The sequence below is a fragment of the Desmodus rotundus genome, chromosome 9, assembly GCF_022682495.2.
Source record: "Desmodus rotundus isolate HL8 chromosome 9, HLdesRot8A.1, whole genome shotgun sequence".
Lineage (NCBI taxonomy): Eukaryota > Metazoa > Chordata > Mammalia > Chiroptera > Phyllostomidae > Desmodus > Desmodus rotundus.
The window spans coordinates 33,775,806-33,797,916 of NC_071395.1; the positions used below are offsets into that span (position 1 = coordinate 33,775,806).

Sequence of the window (22,111 nt, forward strand, 5' to 3'; positions counted from 1 at the left end):
CGCAGAATTTGAAAATCGCACCCTTAGAAGAAAGTTGACAGAAGTACATTTCAATGGTGAAGATGATATATTCAAGGTCACAATATGCGAATTCAATCTTTGCTCCGACATTCAAGATGCAATCAGGCTGATTTTTTGCTGGGTTTTGCCTGGAGTTTTCTTAAGGGAATTGTGGAAACTTTATTGTAAAAGATGGTAAAGTTGTTAGTGACAGGAAGATCAGGGGGTCAACAGAGGTAAAAGAGGAGGGAGGGATTTAAATAGAAGTGAGAATCAGTAAGTTGTGTGTGGGAATCTAAACTGACCCAGGTAATTTCTAAAGACCCTCAAGACAAGAAAAGAATACAAGTATTTCTGGAAGAAAAAAAACAAACAGCCAAAGAGGTGAGACAGCCATTTTGAAGGGGGGGTGTCTAACTACACAATGAGGTCATCCTATCTCCCGGAAGTGACACGTAATCACCTGCTTTGCACTAGCTCCGCCCCTTCCCTCAGAGGTCCCGCCCCTCCGCCAGCAGCGGGGAGGGTTTTAGGGGGCGTTTTTCCTGGAGGAAAGCTGTGAGCTGCGACGCTGAGGAAGGGGACCCCAAAACGTCTGGCACTGCCCCCTCCAGGGATCACTTTGGACCGCCTCACTCGGCCCAGCAGGATTCAGAGACGCCGAGGGGTCAACCTGATGGGTTTCGGGGTCAACGGAAGAGGGGAAGGGGAGCCCTGGCGGGGAGAACCCCCCGGCCCCCCGCCCAGCAGCTGAGGCATAGGAGGGCGGCCATCTTGGCCGGGAGGGTAGGGCTGGGGAGCTGCGGGCGCCGTGCGATTGGGGGGCTCGCCCGGAAGTGACGCCAACTACCCGGAAGCGGAGGGGGTTCCCTGGCCCACTCCCCCCTCGTTCGTTTGCTCCCCCGCTTCCTCCCCGCCCCCCTTCCTCTCCATTCGTTTCCCCCCTCCCCGTTCCCTGCCTTCTTTCCCCCCCACCCGTCCCTCCCCCCCCAACCTCCGGAGCTGGGAAGAGAGTCAAGATGGCGGCGAAATCCGATGGCGGTGGCGTGGGGGTGGGCTTCGCCCAGCTGCACAACCTGGACGAGGCGGTGGGCAGCGGCGGCGAGGAGGACGGGGAGCCCGGGGGAGGCGGCTGCGGCGGCGGCGGAGACGGCAGCGAGCCCGGCGAAAGCAGCTCGCTGCACATCTGCCACTGCTGCAACACCTCCTCGTGCTACTGGGGCTGCCGCTCCGCCTGCCTGCGCTCCCTTCTGGGCAGGAAGCCGCGCCGCAGCGCCGCCGCCGCCGACGGGGGGGACCAGCCGCTGCAACCATCCGCGGCCGCCGGCGCCGACCGCCACCCCCCGACGCCCTCGGCCGCGCGGCCGCAGCCGCCGCAGGTGGAGCGGCCGTGGCTCGACTGCCTGTGGATCGTGCTGGCGCTGCTGGTCTTCTTCGGGGACGTGGGCACCGACCTGTGGCTGGCCCTCGACTACTACCGCAAGGGGGACTACGGCTACTTCGGGCTGACCCTCTTCTTCGTGCTGGTGCCGTCGCTGCTGGTGCAGAGCCTGAGCTTCCGCTGGTTCGTGCAAGACTACACGGGCGGCGGGCTGGGCGCCGTGGAGGGGCTCACCAGCCGAGGCCCCCCCATGATGGGGGCCGGCTACGGCCGCCCGGGTGCTGTGGGCTCGGCCACTCCGGGGGCGCAGCGCCTGTGCCGCCTCTCCGTGTGGATCTGGCAGACAGTCATCCACCTGCTGCAGATGGGGCAGGTGTGGAGGTAAGAGCACTGCGGGGGTGGGGGCGGGGGCCCGGCCGGTAGCCCTGCGGAGGGCCGGGCGGGCGAGGCCGGGGCCCTACGGGGCGTGCTCCGCCCTGGAGGTGCCTCGCAGGTGGGCTCCTCAGACGGGCCCGGCCCGGGGTCTTGAAGGAGGGGTTTGCCGCGCACTTCCCCTGGCGTCTCAAAAACCATTTTTTAAAAATCTGGAACCGTGGCCACGCCTTTTGGCCCAGGGAGGCCCACGTCCCGCTGTTTGTCCTCATCCTTGGTGCGCACTTCTCGGAGACCCTGCCTCATCCTTCCCCTTCTCTCGATCTCCGTAGACCTCTGTCCTCCCGCTGTCCTGGGTATGCCGGGATAACCAGCCCCATAGAGCTTCTTATCTGCACTCCAGGTCTTCTCCTGGGGCGGCGGGGGGTGGGGTGGGGGGTGGAACCTTCCTTCTTCCAGCCGGTTTGCACTCGGTTTTGTCCCCCGGTGAGATATCCTTCCCTCTTCCCCCGTCTTCTCTCCGCAGTGGCCTGTGTGGGACCCGGTGCAAACCCCCTTGCCGCCTCTTTATTTAGCACTCCTTTATTCCACGCCCCCTTCCTTCTCCCCCCTTCCTGCAATCTCATCCCGTGCAAATGACTCCAAACTGCTGCCCTCCTTGAAGGAAAAATGACTTTTTTTTTTGCTGGATTAGACGTTCCCTTTTCTTAGTGACAGGTAAAATTGTGTAGTATGTGATGCGTGTGTTTGTTTTTAATTCTCACCTCTACAGAATCAGTTAGCCACCTAAACACCTATTTTGATGGAACCTTGGTTTTCGTAGCCAGGCCATTGTGTAGGTGATTTTCAGTTACACAAGCCCTAAGGGACCTGGGGCCCCCTCCCCTTCTGTAATTTCCCCTGTGCCAGGCGAGTCTCTCAAACACCTCTTGCAGATGTTCTTTTTGCCACCAGCCTTAAATGATCTATTAAAACCTTGGTAAATCTGTGCTCCCAGACTTAAATCAGTTTAAGAGTATTCTGGGAACTGAGTTGTAGGTAAGAGCATTTGCAAGAGAAAAAATTCATTACTGGGGATGAATTACACAGAGCTCTTCAGGTACCTTGCTTCTGTGAGAAGACACTCTGCCTAGACTGCCCTGACTCTACCTAGTAGGAGATTTTAGGTGCTCAGTGTTTCAGTAAACTGAGATAAAGTTTGTCTTTCGAATTGTTTGTGCAGATCTCTATTCAGAATTTTAAATAAAAACGCTTCAGAAGGCATGGGATTGAGTTACTGAAATCTTGAAAGTGAATGTAAGAACTTTGTGTTGCAAATTCCGGATAGGGGGTATGTGAGCTTCTTGGTTTTTCTGGTCCATCCAGGGTTGTTACTGGTGTTCCTGGGTTAAACCAAGAAAGCTTTCTTCTCACTGTATTTGTCTGCAGTTAATTTGTGTTCCGCTTATAAGTTTATAAGAAGAGGGGGAAATTAAATAGAAAAAAATGATGGTAGCTATTTTGAGCATAGCTTGGGGGTCAAGTAAAATTTTGAAATACGTTTTGAATTTGAAGTTTAAACCTAAACCACCTCTTAACACCCAAATCTATACTGAATCAAAGGTAGTGTGTTTGATATTGAGGATACCTTTTTTGATGTCTTGCAGGTTGATGAGGTGTAAAGGAATAAAGGGGGAAAGGGGCAAAAACTATGGAGAAGAGAAAGATTTTGACATACTAGTAAAATTTAATAGCATGCATTTAATAACCAGGCTTCTACCGAACAAGTCCAAGTCACTTATCTCTCTCCATGTCTTAGACTCCTGCAAGTGGGCAGTCAAAAGCTTGGTGTCAGGTTAAAATTCCTGAGAGAATTGTTTCCAATGTAATCCATCCTAGCTATTTATTAGTAGTAGGCTTTTGGTACAGAGTGGAATTGGAGTTCTGTATCACAAAATTTTTAGGCAGAATAATTTTCCATCAGTTGACCTAAATATTAATTGTATTTGGGCAAAGTAGAAGAGTCCAGATTTTGGAACAAATTGACAGGTACGTTTTAAGTGTAAAGTTAGCCTTTATAGTCATTTAAAGGAGGGTAGTGCATTATTTTTCCAGACCTTCATTGAGCTTTCAAGGTCTACAGTGGTATATGTATAAAATGCCTGTGATTTTAGTATGTCTGAATTGTTTTAGTCTTTTTTTCAAGATTAGAATATATGTCTAAGTATTCCATTGTTTTAAAAGTACAGTGTACTAAAAGACATACTAATTCAGCAAGGTTATTTATTCCAATGTTGCAGTACTTCAAAAGAAAGACTTACTGAGGAAAGACTTTATTTTTTTATTTGAACTTTTTCCAGTGAGCTGACTTTGCTTGAAGTACTCTAGAAATAAGGTCTGCTCTTTAATACCTGATAGGCATGTGGCTTGCATGCAAATCGTTCATATGTAAACGCTTTGGAGAAAGGTTTTTGGTCTTTTCTTGTTTTAAACCCTTGGTAAACTGCTTGTTAGTGTGTATAAACATACATCGTCTCATTTTTGAATGCAGATCTTTTGGAGTTACAATTGTACTCTTATTGGTATTTGTTACTTGAATTTTGCTGTTTCATGTGGTCATGTGATATAAAGGTTAAGGTCTAGGAGTTAAATCATTGATTTGGGCCACGTTTCTAAGAAATGATGTTGGTGAAGTTGTATGTCGTCAAAACTGATCCCATTAAATCATGAATGCCTGTCCCTTCACGTGCTTTTGTTTTTTAAATGTCAGATTATTTGCTCTCCCTTGGACAAAGCACAGTGCTTATTTAAGAAAATTTTCTTTCCTTTTACAATAAGGTGGTAAACTTCTATTGATGTTGCCTCTCCTTTCCAGATGGAAAATACTGGACATCTCTTTCACCAAATGACTTTACAGAATGTAAGAAAGTATTTTTGGCCGGGCCAAAATTGGAGCATGGAAGAGTAGTCCATAGGATGATTTGGTTTCATGGACCTCCTTTTGCACAGCACTACTGTGATTAGGTCTGTTTAGTGCATCCTTTATCCTAATTACTTATCATGTAACTTCCTGTGTAGCGTTATGTGCTTCAGTGCAGTACAATGTATTGTTATTAGAAAGTGAGAACATTTTCTTGGAGGGTTGGCTCTCAGGAACATTTTGATTTAGTTTGCATACTGCACTGTTGTACGTAAGTTTTTCCTTTAGCATATTGGCCTTTCTTTGCTTTTGTGCTGCCTTTAGAGGGTCCTTGAGTGTGTGTGTTGGCAGTTCTTTGAAATCTCATCTAATGTCATGATGTCACAGCCAAATCATTAATCTCCCTTTTTATTTATATATTTTTATTAGTGTGCTTTCACCCTTTGATTTTACAAGATAAAAGGAATTTACTTAAGAATCTTAATGGCACTTGCAGTTTTTAAAGTGAACATCAGCTTTCCTTTTCCTTGTGAGAGGAGATGGGGTAGAGGGTAGCCTTCAAGGGAGAAAAAAGAAAAAGGTGTTTCAAGTATTATAATGGCATCATCAGTCTGTGACTAGTGTAAAGTTTTGATTCAGCGTTTTTGTTTGTTTGTTTGTTTCAAGACTTTGGTGTAATATAGAAACATACCTCTCCATATAATAAGCAGCAAATGTAGCTGGGCTGGTGAAGAGGTAAAGATTCTTTTTTAATTACTTCCACCCCCATTCCCCATGTAGGGATACTTGGTATATTATGGAGCTTTGTTCTTGTTAAATGTTTGAGAATAGTGCTTCTTAACTCAGGCTGAGAATAAAACCTACTACAGCTTTAAAAAAAAATGGAAAGAAAGAAAGAACTGCTCTAGCTGGCCCTACGGAGGAAGAATCCCAAGGTGGCACCTAAAGCAGTCTTATTTTTAGAAGCTCCACAAGTGGTCAGATAGGCAGCCGGGTTTGAGAAACACATTTAGAATTGGGTTTCAGGCTTCTTTCATTTGGAGATTGTTATTGGGTTTGTGTTCTTAATAAATACGATGGAACAGTTGGGAATGGAATGATTTGGTACTGTGAAGTTTGGTTCTTGGACAACACTGTAACAAAATAACTACCTTGGAAACAAGAGTGTCTGAAACACTTGAGGTGTATACACCTTTTAAGTGTATACACTTAAGGTACTCAGTGTTTTTTTTTTTTTTCTTTTGAGCCCAACTATGCATCTTATTCTAAAAGGATTCCTAAATTCAAAGCAGTTTTCAGCAAATGTAGCCCACATTTCTCTGCCTTTTATGTAATTCAGATAGTCCTTTTATGATTATGTTGAATGTAAAAGGTATGTTAATTTTAATTTTGAAATGATTCTCTTAAGTAGGTTGGAGGTAAACATAACTAGGATTGCGAGAGGTGTTGGATTAAGTGATCTGTAATGTCCCTGTAGCTCTAAGACTGTGATTTAAGGAATTCATTGATGTGGGGCCAGGGTACTAGTTACAGTCACATTAAAAGATTATATAGATGTATTTGTGTGTCTGTGTGTGTGTCTAAAGGGGGCTTTACATGTCTGCCTATTACTGGGTGGGAATCTCAATACTGGGAAAATATCATTGTTTTTCAGTGTATCCATAAATTTAATGGAATTCTGGTTCAAAAGAAACTCAGTGGGATTTTTTGAGGGGAAACTTGAGAAACATTGATCTGAGAAAAGTAAATGTGTTTCAGTAATAAAGAATTTGGAGAAGTGTTGAGACTTACCTCATCAAAAAGTGGATGTGCTATAAAGTGTTAGTAATTTGAACAATGTACCACTGACAGAGGAATTAAGCCAAATAGGGAGTGAAGCAGAAAAAAATGTAGTAAAGTTGACAGGCTTGTGGGAATTTAGACAATAATGGTGGCATTTCTAATCAGGGAATGGAAAAAAGATTATTTAACAAGTGATGATATTGAGGCAGTTGGGGTGAAAAGTTGATCTCAACATAAACAAAAATTCTAAAAGAATGGAAGATGCAATCAGATACTAAACTGTAAAAACTCTAGAAGAAAGTGTAGGATAATAATTTTATGATCTTGCTGTGGGGGAGGGCCTTTGATATCATCAGGGAAGAAAGGGACAGACTTAACAATGTAAAGTCTCATCTAGATTATCCCGCTCCCCACCTGGAAAGTTACCGAAAAACACGCTTAGCTGTGAGTTAAATTTACACAAGGAGCCCCTTCCTAAAGGACAGTGACTATAAGAGAACATCTCTGAAGACTGATTAGTTTAGAGTGAATAGAAACAGTAAAAACTTGATATTTATGGTGAATTTTTAAGGGAAGGTAGTGAAAAATGGCATACTTTGAGTAAAAGTGCAACTAGTGATGAAGGATAGTTATTGCCAGAATGATCGAGAAACAAAACCTCAAAATTAGTATTACGGAAGTCTAGTAGTCCAGAAATCTGACAGGCGCATGTCAGAAATCACAAGCAGTTCATTTCTGTTTGTTAACATCATTTGCTTTATTCTTCAGACTTTACCCATAATGTCAGTTAGTTAGGCTTATGTATTAGATGAATTCTGGACTATTAGAAATAGATTCCGTGGGATGAAAAAAGAAATAAACCATGTTTTAAATGTTGCTATTTTCACTATAGGCTGGTTTGCTTTTAAATATATATGCTTTACTGTCTGTGAACAGTTTTGTGGCTAAAACTTTAGTTTACTTCCAGAATGTTCTGTTTACTTGGTGTCTTCTATTCAGAAATTCTGGATTTCTTATTTGGCTCTAAAAGAGTTACTTTTTTTTTTAAATCATGAAAATATAGCCTTATTTAAAAAGTTCAGTGACTTTAATTTTAATTTTATTTTTTAAAATCCTCACTCAAGGATATGTTTATTGATTTTTGAGGGAGTGGAAGGGAGAGAGAGAAACATCCATCGGTTGCCTCCTGTATGCGTCCTGACTGGGGATCCAGCCTTTTGGTGTGTGGGGACAGTGTTCCAACTCACTGAGCTGCCTGGCCAGGGCCAAGTTCAGTAACTTCTGACTGTTACCTGAAGACATTCTACTGTTGTCCATCACTATTGGAGATATTAGAAAAGACAAAAAAACCACAGGACGTTTCATGGTATAAAGGGAACATTGGAGTTGAGAAATCAGATTTATCATTATATAAGTTACAAAAAACAAAATCTCCGGTCTTAGTTTCCTCATATTTATCAAATGAGGAGTTAGACTGACTGATCTTTACGGTCCCTTCAGTTTTGAAAAGTATGGTATTGGTATTAGTGCTCTGAAGTTTTAAAGAAGGAATTTTAAACTCTGATTTGAACAACTAAAATACTTAAAAATGTATAGTCTTCCCAGGAACTGCTTTGAAGTCCTATTATGTATTATTTGACTTGTTATTAATCAAATTTTCATTATTTTTAGTTACTTTGCTACCTTTGGAGGTATTTTATATATCTCTCTCACTGTTAAAATTTATAGTAGATTAGACTTGAGAAACTTGCTATGCTGCTTTTGTTAGTTTATTTTGTGAATTTGCAATTTCAGGTAAAATTAAAGCATTTAAAATTGCTCATTTTTTGTAGTTTTCTGTTTTAATTTTTTACTATTAGATTAAGCTAAAGCAATGCATATATCTTTAAGTTATATATTTTGGAGGTTTTTCTGAATTGTTTCTTGAGATTTATTTATTTATTGGGGAAGAACTTCAAAATCACCTACCACAGCCCTGGCCAATGTGGCTCAGTTGGTTGAGCATCATCCCACAAACCGAAAGATTGTGGGTTGGATTCCTGGTCAGGGCACATGCCTAGGTTGTGGGTTTGGTCCCAGCTAAGGTGTGTGCAAGAGGCAACTGTTCAGTGTTTCTCTCACATATTGATGTTTCTCTCCCTTTCTTTCTTCCTCCCTTCCCCTCTAAAAGCAATAATCCTCAGGTGAAGAAAAAAAAAATTGTAAAAAAAATCACCTACTGCAAGTTATTATTTGCTATGTATTCTCCAACTTTGAAAAGTTAGTTAATTTTTTTGAAAAAAAAAATAGCTTTATTGTCAGTTGTGAGCTGTTTTAGGGAAATAATACTATCTGAATTTTGTTTTTTGTTTTTCTTAGCTTAAGGTTATAGGTACTTCTTTGATCAAAGTTTGATTTTTGGGAAAGATGGGGTTTGCTTGGAGGATTCAGTGACTATTGTTACAGTGACATTAGTACATTTCTGTGTAAAATGTAACCTTAGTTTTTTGCTTTCTGTGTGTATAATGTGGGTAGATCATGGTATATCACATTACTTTAATATACCTTAAAACAAAGCGCAGTGTGCTAAGGTATTTTGCATATTGCGAAGCAAAAGTTTTCTTCTTGTATAGGGTGTGGCAAAAGTAGGTTTACAGTTGTATCCATTCTCAAATACAGTAATTAAGAAATAATAAAGTATAAACTTACGCAAGTAGATTTACATTTGTGAATACTCAAAAGTGTTTATTCTTGTATTTATTTATTCATTATTATATTCGAAAGTGGATACAACTGTAAACCTACTTTTGACCCACCCTGTGTATCACTTTTATCCTGAAGTCTCAAGTGACGGATTTTTAAAATAACTTATTTTGAGTGCAACATTTCTGACTTTATTTTTTTAATTTGAGGAAGCTATTTCTGTTTTACGTTGGTTGTGGTTTCTAGAGCTTGGATTGTATGTTCATCACACATTTCTGGGAAGAGATTTGAGTATTTACGTCACAGAAAGGTAAACACAAGGGTTTTTTCAGAGTACGCTTGGAAGGGAGGCAGAGTTGATAATTATTGATAACCCTAGCCACCTGCTGTCAAACAGTCATCGTACATGAAATAGAAACTTCCTTTTTTACCGTTATGCCCCCTTGTTGTTCCATCTTAAATATACTGGGAGCATGAAGACAGATGGCAAAGGTGAGAAGACACTAAATCCACGGCTTGGGAAGCCTGCCAAGGAAATGGCACTGGTGGGGACTTAAGAGCCCAGGCCCTGGCAGACAGCGGACGCACTGCACTTTCTCTGTCCGCCTTTCTCACCGTGGTCCGAGAAGCTCCCGCGTTCTAACCGGCCAGGGGCTTGTTGGAATGTGGGTTTATGGGTCTCCTACAGGCTTAAAGAATCAGAGTCCTGGGGCTTGGGGCCAGGGAGTATATATTTTTGCTCAGTTTCTATTATGGAAACTTTCAGTCACCCAGAGAAGTAGGAAGAGCAGTATATTGAACAACTGCATTCAGTAATTAGCATAGTTTTATCAGTGTCTGTGTGTTTAACGTTTTATGAGGTTTTGTATCTGCTTACTTCAAACAGTACATAATTAGAGTAATTCTACATAGCTATAATATCATTACCCCATCTATGAAAATTAACAGTAATCCCATAATCATTCCATACTTCTCTAAAATCTTCTAATAGTTTCTTCACATTCCAATTTGCCCAGTTGTCCTCAACGATGCCTTTTAAGTTTTTCTCACCTGCAAAAAGAGATTTAATCAAAAGTCATGCATTGCCTGTATGTTTCTTTAACTCTAGAACAATTCTACGTATTTTCCCTCACGACATGGACCTTTGCAGATTCTCAGCCAGTCTTTTGTTCAGTGTGTTCCACATTTTGGATTGCCTGATTGTTTTCTGTATGTGTCATCTGCCTCTGTATTCTAGGTAAACTGTGTGAGTTGCACCCAGGGCCGTCCTATGTCCAGGCTACACATTTCAGTCAGAGCACCGCTTTATATTTCATATTTACATCATGCCAGTAGGCACGTGATGCCTGACTCACCCTACTGTTAGTGATGCTAAATCTTTCAGTTAAGGCTCCAACGGCCATGTTTCTCCGTATGAAGGTACGCTTTCCTACTTGCAATCAGTAAGTAGCTCATGGGGTAATACTTCGACAGGTGTCGCCGTCCTGTCTCCTAACCACCTTTACCTAATGGTTTTAGTGGCCATTGAGAATCCTTGCTTGAATCAATTATGACATTGTTGGTGGGAGATGAAATTGTATTTTAAATAAGTTCTGCAGTAATTCTTACCTTCTCCAAAGTTTGAAAGCCATTTTCTGTACCGGAATCAGGACTTGAGAGAAAAAACATTCTGTCCTGAAGAAGTTACTGTATGACTCCAGGCACTAGCGTGTTTTCAGTGGGTTGCCAGGGGAGAGTTTAAACTTCCCGTTAGTTTTGGAGGAACGGTGCTAAAGTTTATGCCTATGTGATAGTGATACACTGAAGTGAGGGCAGACAGCAGGTTAGGGGAGTGGAAGAGACAGGTGCAAATCTCTAAGGAGGAAAGGAAACTATACTGAAAATTCTGTTTTTACATAAATATTGTCTCATTTAAATGTTCCTGCTTTTCATGCCCATTTCACAGATGAAAGAAGGGGTTTAGAGAGGGTAAGTAATCCGAAGTCACTGGTAACTGGTGGAGGAAGGTTTTGAAGCCAGATTTAACTGATGGCAAAATATGTGAAGTTTGTCTACACCAGGAGGCTGTTCTCACTAATTACTGAGCTTTCCTTTGGAACTTTGCTGCTCTGGCTTATTGAAAGTGGAGGAATGATATTCTTGACTCACTGGGGCATCTTGATGAACAAGTTGAAGTTCTTTGAGTCCTGCGGTTTTTAGCCTAATGTATTAAACTCCACCGAATAGGCTTATGACTCTTCTAGTTGATTATAACTGCTGATGTGAGTCAGACAGCTGAGTAGTACCATTAGGTGTCTGTATCCTTAGGAAATTGTTTTCAATACTTTACCCTCATCTCTTTCACCTTCCAGTTCTGTGATTCCCACAATACAGAAAGGAATATGTAGGGTCGACAATACCTGCTTGGCCACTCTTTATTCCTGCAGGTCCCACCTAAGTGCTGTACCCACATGTTGGTGGGTTCTTTGTTGACCTGTTGGAAACACCAAGAGCAGCAGCAGCTCTCTCCTTAAGGGTATAAAGCATTTGGAATTAGTTGGGGAGTCAGCTGTTTGGGTTCCATCATAAGAGATTGTGATCCAGTATGTCTAGGATGGGCCTTAGAACCTACTATACGTATTTTAAAAGCTTGTGTTTTCAGTAAGTTTCCCAAGCAGTGTACAGACAGATGAGAACCATAGTTGTATCGGCTGCCATTACTACCACTGCTCACAGTGGTAGTCCTTAGGAAGGAGGAGTTTGTGTTAGAGCCATTGGGAATATTTTTTAAGCTTAAGCACTAGGCATGTCAGATGTAGAGGGGTGGAATGTATAAAGGAAGCTCTGATGATGATTTTATTGGAACACCAGTATTTAGACAGTCTGTGATCAGACCTTACTTACTCTTAGCTGGAATGGGTTAGCAGAAGTATTTGTCAAATAGTAGTCAGGCTTACCATAGACTGTGGCATGTGAGTTGTCATATACTATACTTAAGATTTAGAACACTGTAAAGACATTTACCATTAAAACTCTGGGGAATATAACTGAATATTCTTTTGACTCAGAAGCTTCTTTGGAAGTTTGAAGTACTTCAAGGTCATTATTAACATGAGTGATCACTGTTGGTGTTTTAGAAGTGCCAGGTTAGAGGTATTTTACTGTGTTGGGGAAAGTGATATTCAGTTGAGAGTGAATTTCATGTCTCAGATTTTCAGAAATGTTATATTTGTTGAAATCGGTGCCAAGGATATAATTCCTAAAAAGAAATTGGCAAATGACAGGGGAGAAGTGACCTAATAGGTATTAAAATGGGTATCATTAAAGACAGAAATGAAGGGAGCAGAGAAGAAAAATGACTTACCTACATTTTGGTTAATAAATTCATGGGGTTCACTAACTGGGGGAGGGGATGGGAGGAGGTCTTACAGTGTCTTGCTGTACTACTTCATGCAGGTAAGGACACCTAAAATCTACACACACCGAAATAGCATCCCTTTGAGCTCCATCTAGGAATACACTCTGGCAGTGGTGATAAAACCCCGCTCCTGGGGGAAGCTTAGGGTCAGAAGTCCTAGGAGAGAGGCAGTGGCTGGCAGAGATGGGACACAAGGCATAGGGACAAGCATAGTACAGAACAGGTTGGACCCTCTGTGATTCGGGAGCGGAATGCAGCTTTGGAGCTGTCAATTAATAGTAGTTAGAAATAGCCCTGTATATTTAGGATGCTGCTGTTTTGCCTTCTGTAAGGCACTTTGCATCAAAGTTGACTCTGAAGGGAAAGGTTATGCCTTCCAATAAAGAATTTATATATTCAAAATTTAATCTTAGATGGTTTTGCTTAGACCTAATGGATGATGGTATGCCTTTGGACTGGAAGAAAAGAGAAGAACGTAAAGATCTGCAGATTAAACAAAAGTTATCAAAATGAAGCCGAAGTTAAAAGTAATTACATTGCAAATTTGGAAAAGCAGAGAATTAGAATGTGTTTTTAGCATTTTTGGACTGTATTTGAGGCTTCCTCTATTTGATAGGTACCACAAAGTTTTTAGGTAGTTTTCAGGGTGTTGTAATCTAGGATTAAATGAGATGATGAATGGAGCCCAATGAGGTTGGAATCGTCGTGCCTATTTGCCTGGCATTTGCATTTCACCCTCACAATTCACGTATGCTCATATCTGCCGTGATGATATATCTATTCCTGAAGACCTCTCATTATGAAAAATCACGCTATAAGTAATAGTGCTGTGGAAAATATAGGAATAAGGTAGGACTACTTAAAACTATGTATAATTTTGTAACCAGAGCGCTAACGAACACAATGACGATCCAAATAGAAAGATGGGTGACCTGCACTCAGTATCATACCTAGATGATGTCGGGCCTTATTTTATCTTGGGACATTGTTTTTTCTTCTTTGATATGTTGGTTCTTGTAGGTATTAACTTCAGCAGGAGGCCGTTTCCCCCACAACTAATGCTCTGATCCAGGGAGTGGCCTTCACGCATGCCCGCAGCATCACTCGGCAGTGAGAAACATGATGGATGTCGAAGCCACAACACCACCTGTCACTACTTGTACCAGAGGAGGGGGTGCTTTGGGAAGATTCTCACTGTTTCGTTTTTAAAGTCTTCATCACTCCCCCTCCTAATCTTTCTCATTATTTGTGAAAATCTTGCCCTTGGTAGTTTCACACATCCACATGCTGGGAAGACTCTTGAACCAACAGCCTGTCCGCAGTACGCTGTTGTCCTTTGCTTTTTGCAAGTCCTGTGAAGGAACCCATGTTACAGAAGCATGAGTTGTGGCATAACTGACATATTTTTGAATCTCCGATGGTATCAAGATGCAGCCCTTGAAAATGTCAAGGTCTTATTGTTTTGGGAAGTTCCAGTTTTGGAGGTACTACAGCATTTCAAGGTTAAGTGAAATTTATTGCTCTTCTCATGCTTTGTTGGCCCTTATTTACAATAAAGAAGTAAAGAGGGGCTATTTTAGTCCACTTTTAAATTTCTGCTTCTGTAACACAGTCATTGGGTGGAATATGATAATGTCTCAATGCCACATCAGCACTTGAACTACATAGTCCAATTTTGGTTCATTTGAAATCTGAGTATAGTGTGACTTTAAATTAAAATTCATCTGAGCATACAGTAAACAGGAAAGAGTGCAACAGTAGCCAGTTGTCAAGGAAAAGACTGATGGGTAGAATAAACAGACAGCTTACAGCAGTATAAACAATCTGTTTTCCTAGGTTTTTTTCCTTTTTTTTCAAGGAAGCTTGGGAGAACTTCTGAATTAAGGAGGAGTTAGTTCAATATGAAAGGCAGCAAATATATCACATGCATGTTAATGTGTATTACAGTTTGTTTTCTCAACTGTAATAACAATTTATGTGACTTAACACGATAGAAATGCCTCATCTACTGAGCTGGTCCTGGCTGATGATGGCTTCGACATCCTTGAGGGACTTGGCACCCTCACTCAGCATTCAGCCAGTGAGAGGGAAGACGATGTAGAGAAAGCACCGCTGCTTCTCAAAAGCCCTAACTCGAGGCGGCCCGCATCGCTTGTGCTGACCTTCCATGGTGGAGAAGTAGCTCTGTGACCATACTCAATGGAGGGAGGCTGAGAGACGTAGTTCCGCCAAGGCAACAGTTTTGTGGGGTCCTGTGCTGAGACAAGATCCCCTTCAGATGGGGGGGGGGGGAGAGTGTTTGTGTGTGTGTGTGTGCGCGTGAGTAGAATGTAATTATTATTGATTAAAGTGTAAAAGAGACCATTTCTCTTTAGAACTTTGATTTACGGTTTAATTCAGTATTTTACAGTATGGGAGCCATGTCAAGCCTCTGTCTTATTGTGTCCTTTAAAAATATAAAAACCATTCTTAGCCTGAGGGTCATACAGAAATAGGCCAACCTCTATTTTAGTTGGCCAGGTAAAACAAATATTTAAATTAGCTTTTAAACATATAATTAAGTTTAATTGTTTTAAGTGTGATCCATACTAAATTAAAATATAATGAAATAATACTAAAGTTTAAGCTAATTTTTCTTCAGATGAAATTGCACCGAGGTAAAATGGCATTCATAGATTAGATCAGAGGTATTATGGCTCTTGTGCCTGAGCCTCCTCAGTGTTCCAAGTTTTGAAAAGTAGTTCATCGGGTTTAGGGCAGTTTGGAATAGGGGACCGCAGCTGACAGAACTGGAATGGAGCCACGTCCTGACCGTGGTGGGGACCTTGTCCAGCACTGCTCCCGCTCTCAGAAGTCACTCCTCTTTTGCATCTGCTAACTGTACAGGCCACCAAACATAGAGCCTCAAAACTGTGCAGACTTCATACCTAACTTTGGAAGTTTATGCTAAAACTTTATACTACTAAAACTTAATGAATTCTGTTTGGTTTGTGGGTTAATAACCACATGGATTTAAATAATGTAAAAATTCCTTATAAAGTCCTTAAAGTATCTAAATATGGTTTAATGTTAAACTGAAACCAAAATGTTTTCATAAAACCATTTTTTACAAGTTTGTAGAGAATGTTTTATAAGTTTTTAGAGAAATCTGTAAAATACTAAAAATAAGACATACTACTCTGGAAGGTTTGGAAGGTTTAACATTTAACTTAATTGTTTCAAGATACTTAATTACAAATATTATTTAGGTTACATTTTCTGATATCCTTAATTGGCTTTTAAAAATTAGATTACTAAAACTTTAAAATAATAAATATGTGTATTTACTTAGAGACTTTAATAAAGTTCCTCTACGTAATCAAACAACTAGTTGAAACTGTACTAGGGGTCTAGATAAGGATCCTTGATTTTTTTCTTGCAAACCAAAATCTGTGACTTGTATGGATAACAGGTAATTAATATCTTCTCAGATTATTGTACGTGAGAGAGAAAACTGAAAATTATAGTTAGTATAAAAGCTATACACTAAAACTTTTAATGGAAGCTACATGGTATTATAGGTTAAATGCATACTATTGGAGATAAATTTCTAAAATCTGTTTGATGTTATTGATATAATTTTAATACTTCTAAGGTGTTCACTTATATTATATTGTGCTGGCTCAGTTTACCCCACCCCCGTATTCCATCTCTTGTAGCTGGAGGATATTGCCCAGACTGCAGACAGGCCCGACTCCCCACTGTTGTGTAGAGCCACTGGGTGACTCTGTGAGCTTGATCAAAATAGACACTGTTCCGTCCTTGGATTCCAGAACACAGTGCTCCTGTGGGTGTTATAATGCTTACACTGTGTTTACAGCCTCACTCGGAAGCCTTTCCGGTTTCAATTCATAAAACTTACTTGGGTGGACTCTCCAGAAATCTTAAATTAGTGGCATTATAGTAATAACAATCAGCACAGACCTTAGAACATTTTCTCAAGACCAAGTAGAAAATGAATTGCTTAACTTCAAATAATAGTTACTCTTGATTGACATGGATATAACCTCGAATAATAATTTTTAAAATTGGACAAGTAACACCTCATACCTGTTAGGATGGCTACTATCAAAAAACTAGAAAATAACAGGTATTGGTGAGAATATGGAGAAACTGGGACCCTTGTGCACTGTTCTTGGGAGTATGAAATAGCGTAACCATTATGGAAAACAGTATGGTGGTTTCTCAAAAAATTACATATAGAATTATATATGATCCATCCAGTCCATTTCTGGGTAGGTATCCAAAAGAACTGAACCCAGGGACTTAGAGATATCTGCACACCTGCATTCATAGCAGCATTATTCATGAGAGCCAAAGGGGGGAGTAACCCCAGTGTCCATGGATGGATGCATGGACAAACAAAGTGTAGCATGTACACGTATACATAGTATTATTCAGCCTTAAAAAGCAAGGAAATTCTGACATGCTACCACATGGATGAGCTTTGAGGACATGCTAAGGGACATAAGCCAGCTACAAAAGCACAAATGCTGTGTGATTCCACTTCTACGAGGTCCCTGGAGTAGTCAGACTAATAGGGACGGAAACTGGAATGGTGTTTGCCAGGGGCAGGGAGAAGGGAGGAATGGGAAGTTAGGTAGAGTTTCAGTTTGAGATGATGAAAAGAGTCCTGTGATAGATGCACACCAATGTGAATTTAGGCTACTTAACTCCATGTGCCCTTAAAAATGGCTATGATGGTAAACTTCATGTTATGTGTGTTTTACCACAATTAAATAAACAAGCCCTTCAGATATTTTTCATTTCCTTCTAGCCCCACTCACAGCTTAAATGAACAAAGTCTTTTTCTCATCCTCACCCAGGACTATTGCCAATTAAAAAACAAAAGCAAGACTAACTATGACTGCATAGCCAACCCATTTAGATCGGGGCACACCTCTAATCAGTGCTGGGGAACAGTCTCAATTGCGTTACCTAAAATATTACTTTAAAATCGGTCACCTCTGCCTCTGCACACAGTGTGACCATTGTCAGGTAAAAAGTGAGTCCTTGTGTAGTCTCCACAGTGATACCCGCTGGGCCAGGTTTGAGAAGGGGAACCCTCCAGTGTTACTACATCTGAAATTTCGTCAATAAAGGATGGGTGGTGTTTAAATTTAAAAGAGCCCTTTCCCAAGTTCTCCCTTCAGAGTGTGGCCTGTGGTGATTGGGCCCAGCACCATCTAATGAGGTGGGGGGGCACTGCTGGTCTCAAGCTGGCCTTGGACTAGTTAACTTGAACAAGTTAGTTAGCCTTTCAGTCCCTGAGTTCCCACATAGGTAAGGAGATCAGAAGAGCTTTATGGGGTAGGATATTACTACCTTACAGGGTTGATTTGAGAACTGAGTTAATACATGTAAAGTCTGAGGATAGCTCTTGATACATAGTAAGTGCTCACTAAAATGTTAAATATTAACAGCTTTTTTTACCTGGCCCACAATACTGAAAATTGTACCCGGCATTAATAAGGTTCTACCTGGCCAAATTTTTCCTTCTTTCTAACTGTTATCCAGACCTTTTTCTATACATATAAAAATGCCTTGCTTAGGCGTTAAAAGTAAATTCTCCAAGTAAATATGTAATAATTTTAAAGCATTTATAAATAGGTATCTATTAAATTGTTGCTCTCATTGTAAATGAAACCTGGGAGAAACTATAATGATTTTGTAATTTATTTACATTTTGATAAATACTCATATAAAAGCAGCTTATTCATAGTCAAGAATAAAATCAGGTTGCCATGTCTTTTGAAATACAGCACATCGAAAAGTTAGTTTCTAACATGCCTAAAAAATCTAAAAATGTTTAGATGAGCTTTTTTTAAAGAAAAAAATTAAATACTTTCAGGCATGTATAAGCTTTTGGTGGAAAAGTATTCACCCCCCTTTAGAGGTGATGAGAAAAATACAAAGTATAATGGTTTAATTATGCATCAGTCCTTTAAAATCCTCTCGGCTACAAACAACGGTAACTAGCCATTTCGGATCCTCTCCAAACAGCATCTTACCCTCTGAACCTACTACTACCACATCAAAGACCTTTATTGATCACTCTTTGTCATAGAATATACTGCAGGCTTTTACACCAAAAGTATGAAGCCATGTGTGGTTCCAGGCTTTTGTTCATGAGACGTTCTTCCAACACTGTATTTCAGTCAGGCCACTCTCATGCCCTGTCCTGTTTTGTCTCTGTGCCTTTGCATGTGTTTTTCCCTCACCTGGCTCTCAACCAGGGACAGTTTTGCTCCCCCCTTACCCTGGACATTGGTCAATGTCTTGGAGACTTTTTGGTTGTCACAGCTGGAGGTGCTTCTGGCATCTAGTGGGTAGGGGGCCAGGGATGCTGCTAAACATGCCACAATGCGCAGGACAGTCCTCCAGGACAGAGAATTACTCAGTCTAAAACAGTGTGTCAAGGTTGAGAGACCCCGACTTAGTCCTTTGTATTGCTCTTTGTTCAAACTTGAATCCTTTATGACCTCTTTTTAATTGTTATGTCTCCCACGAAAGTGAATACTGGTCTTTCTGTCCAAATGATCCCTCCTGACTTTGAATTTTTCCAGGGAAAGTGCTTTTGGCACTTAGTATTTTTTATTTTTGAAATTTTATTTATAATCTGTTTTCTCTCTTACTAAACTTTTAAGACTAGGCTCTATGATTTATCTTCATTTCTTGCAAAAAAAACCTTGTATTTAGTAGGGGGTAGTATCTCTTTGAATGAATGAACAAACATCGTGTTAAAGCCTTGTGCTGTGTTGACACAGGGCAACGAAGCCAGGTGCAACTGAATGATTGTGGAAGTAAAGGGGAGTCTGAACTTTGAACCTGAGTTGGGCTTCAATGAAGGGTAGAAATTGGACACCAGAGTTTTGAAAGGGAAGACAGCGGGTTCTATGATGCAAATGTAAGTATAAACACACGCACCAGGGAAGTATTGCACCCTAACGCCACCTTGAAAACAGCTGCAGCCATCTTGGGTGGTTTGCTTGTGACAGTTCCCCAGGGGCTCAGGTGATGGTTGCAATCTCTTGCCTTTGAAATGTGACATGAACTGAAAGTACATAGAGGTTTATTTAATCTGTTTTCTGTATATGGTGGCTAAAGCCCAGGTATCCAATGGGAATTAGTACAGTAATAAGCAGTTATTTACGTTTTATAAAGAAGGCATCTGTCAGCTTGTCTCACTGTTAACCCTAGATGGGCCTTATCTAGCTAGCTCTCTAGTCCTTGGGTAACTGGACTTGTGTAAGCTCAGACAGAACCAAACCCGGTCAGAAAATGGAGATTTAAAGAGAGGAAGTGTTCACTTGATAACTTCCCCAACTGTCTTTAAGTGCTTTGTCGCAGGTGTATTTGCAGCCCAAGTTACGGTAAAACCAGAAGTTTTCTGTTTGATCCAAGCTCCTCTCCCACTTTTTTAACTTCTCAGATGTTTGTACTTAATTTTTTTTTTCTTTAATGGTTTTTTCCATGGTTGGGATATTTTGAATCCTTCCCCCCACCCCCCAACTTTAATGTTGATATACAAAAGTTTCTCTTTAGTTGGAATTCAGGTTGTACTCTTTCATAACTGCCTGAAGTTAAAGAAGTAAGACTATTTAATGAAATAATCCACTTTTTATATGTTAATTTTTTGGCCCATTTGTACTTTTCAAGGTTTCAAAATATTAATTCTTGAGGTTGCCGTAGGTTGATCCCAGAGCTGATAAACTTCCAAAAGATTATAATAGAGGAGGTTAATTTATTGCTGAGTATGTAAAATTACTGATTTGAGTGGAATACGTATCTGTGGTTTTGTTTAAGTAATTTTGCCCCTAGTGATATTCTTCAGGATAACCTCTCCCTCCATAGGCCAGTTCCCTACTGTTTCTGCGTGTTGATTGGAGGAGCTGGCTCCCACCCAGCCTCTGTGACTCAGTACCCCGCCCCCTGTGCTGTAAGGATCGCTTGCCTCTGTTATAAAACTAAGTATAGGGGATCGGTTCTACGTAGTTTTTAGTGTATTCAGAAGGGTCGCAGTTTGGGGGCAGTACCTGGCAGTGCACATTAGCCCTTTGTATTAGTTTCTTCCTGAGACTGCTGCAAAATACCACTCACCGGGTAGCTTGAAATAACAGATTTATTCTCTTACAGTTCTGGAGACCAGAAGTCTGAAACCACGCTTGTCAGAAGGACCATGATCCCTCTGAGACTCTGGGTAGAATCCCTCCTTGCCCTTCCTAGCTTCTGCTTCTGTTGTCACATGGCGTGTTTCCCTCTGGATCTTGTCCGTATTTTCCTTTTCTTGTAAGATACCAGTCGTATCGGATTAAGGCCCAGCCTACTGTAGTATGACTCCGTCTTCACTTATTACTACATTTGCAATTACCCTGTTTCCAGTAAGGTCACACTCTGAGATAGTGGGGGTTAGAACTTCCACATATATTTTTTGGACACACTATTCAACCCATAACACCCATGATTTTTTCTTTAGCATAGCAAGTTTTGAAATTCTCTTTTATAGTGGTCTCAATGTCAGTCTGAAAAGAAAATGAAGGCAGTTTGGGCTTGGGTATAGATATTCTTCAAACAGGGAAATGAGGTGTTTATGAAAATAGCTGTAATGAAGGTTATGCAACGGGTAAACCTATAGCTTTGCTGTGAGTTAAGCAGGAGCCGTTGTAGCTGGACTGTTGTGTATGATGCAGTCTGTTCCACCTAACTTCGTACTGTAACAAGTACAAAGGAAATACAGTGGGCTTCCTTATCCGTTACTTTAACTCTGCAGGTAATGCATTTTGCCCAGTTTCAGCAGTGCCATAGGCTTAGGCTTCGGAACAAATTGCTGAGTTGTCAGAGCCGGAGTTTGTCCATTGGTGGACTGGAAAGTCTACCTCCCGAGTAGGGTGGTTTGAGGTTTGGATGAGATGATGTTGGCACAGCGTCTGGCACACATGGTGTGTTTTTACTCTGTGGGAGTTGCCCTCTCCACCTCTCCATTTTCTCCTAGCCTTGGCCACGCTCAAAGTGGCTGTCAGCGGAGCAGCTGGAGTCCGCCGCACTGCCAGCAGTAACATCTTGCTGCCAGTGGTGCCAGACTGTGCCCAGTGTTGAACTGCCTAAAAATAGCAACCAGGAAGGCGGCCAGAGGCTTGTGGGGGGTTTTCTTTGAGAAAGGTATTCATGCTTTATTAAGATGCACTAATTGCCTGTGGGTCTTAGTTAGTCCCAGCTGGTGCAGTGCTGTGGGTGCCATTACACCCTGTGTGCCCGAGAGTGGACCTCATCTGCTCTCTACCCAGGTTTTAAATAGTCTTTGGATTTTGCATTCATCCCAAGGTGAACGCTTAGGTTTTCTCTGAGCAGGCATCTTGTCTTAGGGATGCTTGTAGCTTTCTAAATTCTCCCGTATACATGGATACTTTCGAGTGCCCTAAAGAAACTTTCTCTTTGACATTTCCTCCTAGATCTCAGGTGGTCTACTCTCTGTCTCACCTGTGGTCTTCTTTGTCAGGTGTCTACAGATTGTTCCTCCACCTTAAAACGTTTTCAAGCAATGCCAGTTACTTCTCCAGCC

The 22,111-nt window shown here is 41.3% G+C and overlaps 1 protein-coding gene across 1 annotated transcript in view; it reads left to right on the forward strand.

Annotated features, from left to right (window-relative positions):
• The first annotated feature begins 351 nt into the window (after positions 1 to 351).
• Positions 352 to 22,111, forward strand: part of XKR6 (XK related 6) — a 231,811-nt gene continuing 210,051 nt past the window's right edge. Inside the window, exon 1 of the mRNA XM_053911924.1 lies at positions 352 to 1,762. Coding sequence (XP_053767899.1) covers positions 1,020 to 1,762 — 743 coding nt within the window. The 5' untranslated portion in view covers positions 352 to 1,019. The remainder of the gene's footprint in view (positions 1,763 to 22,111) is intronic.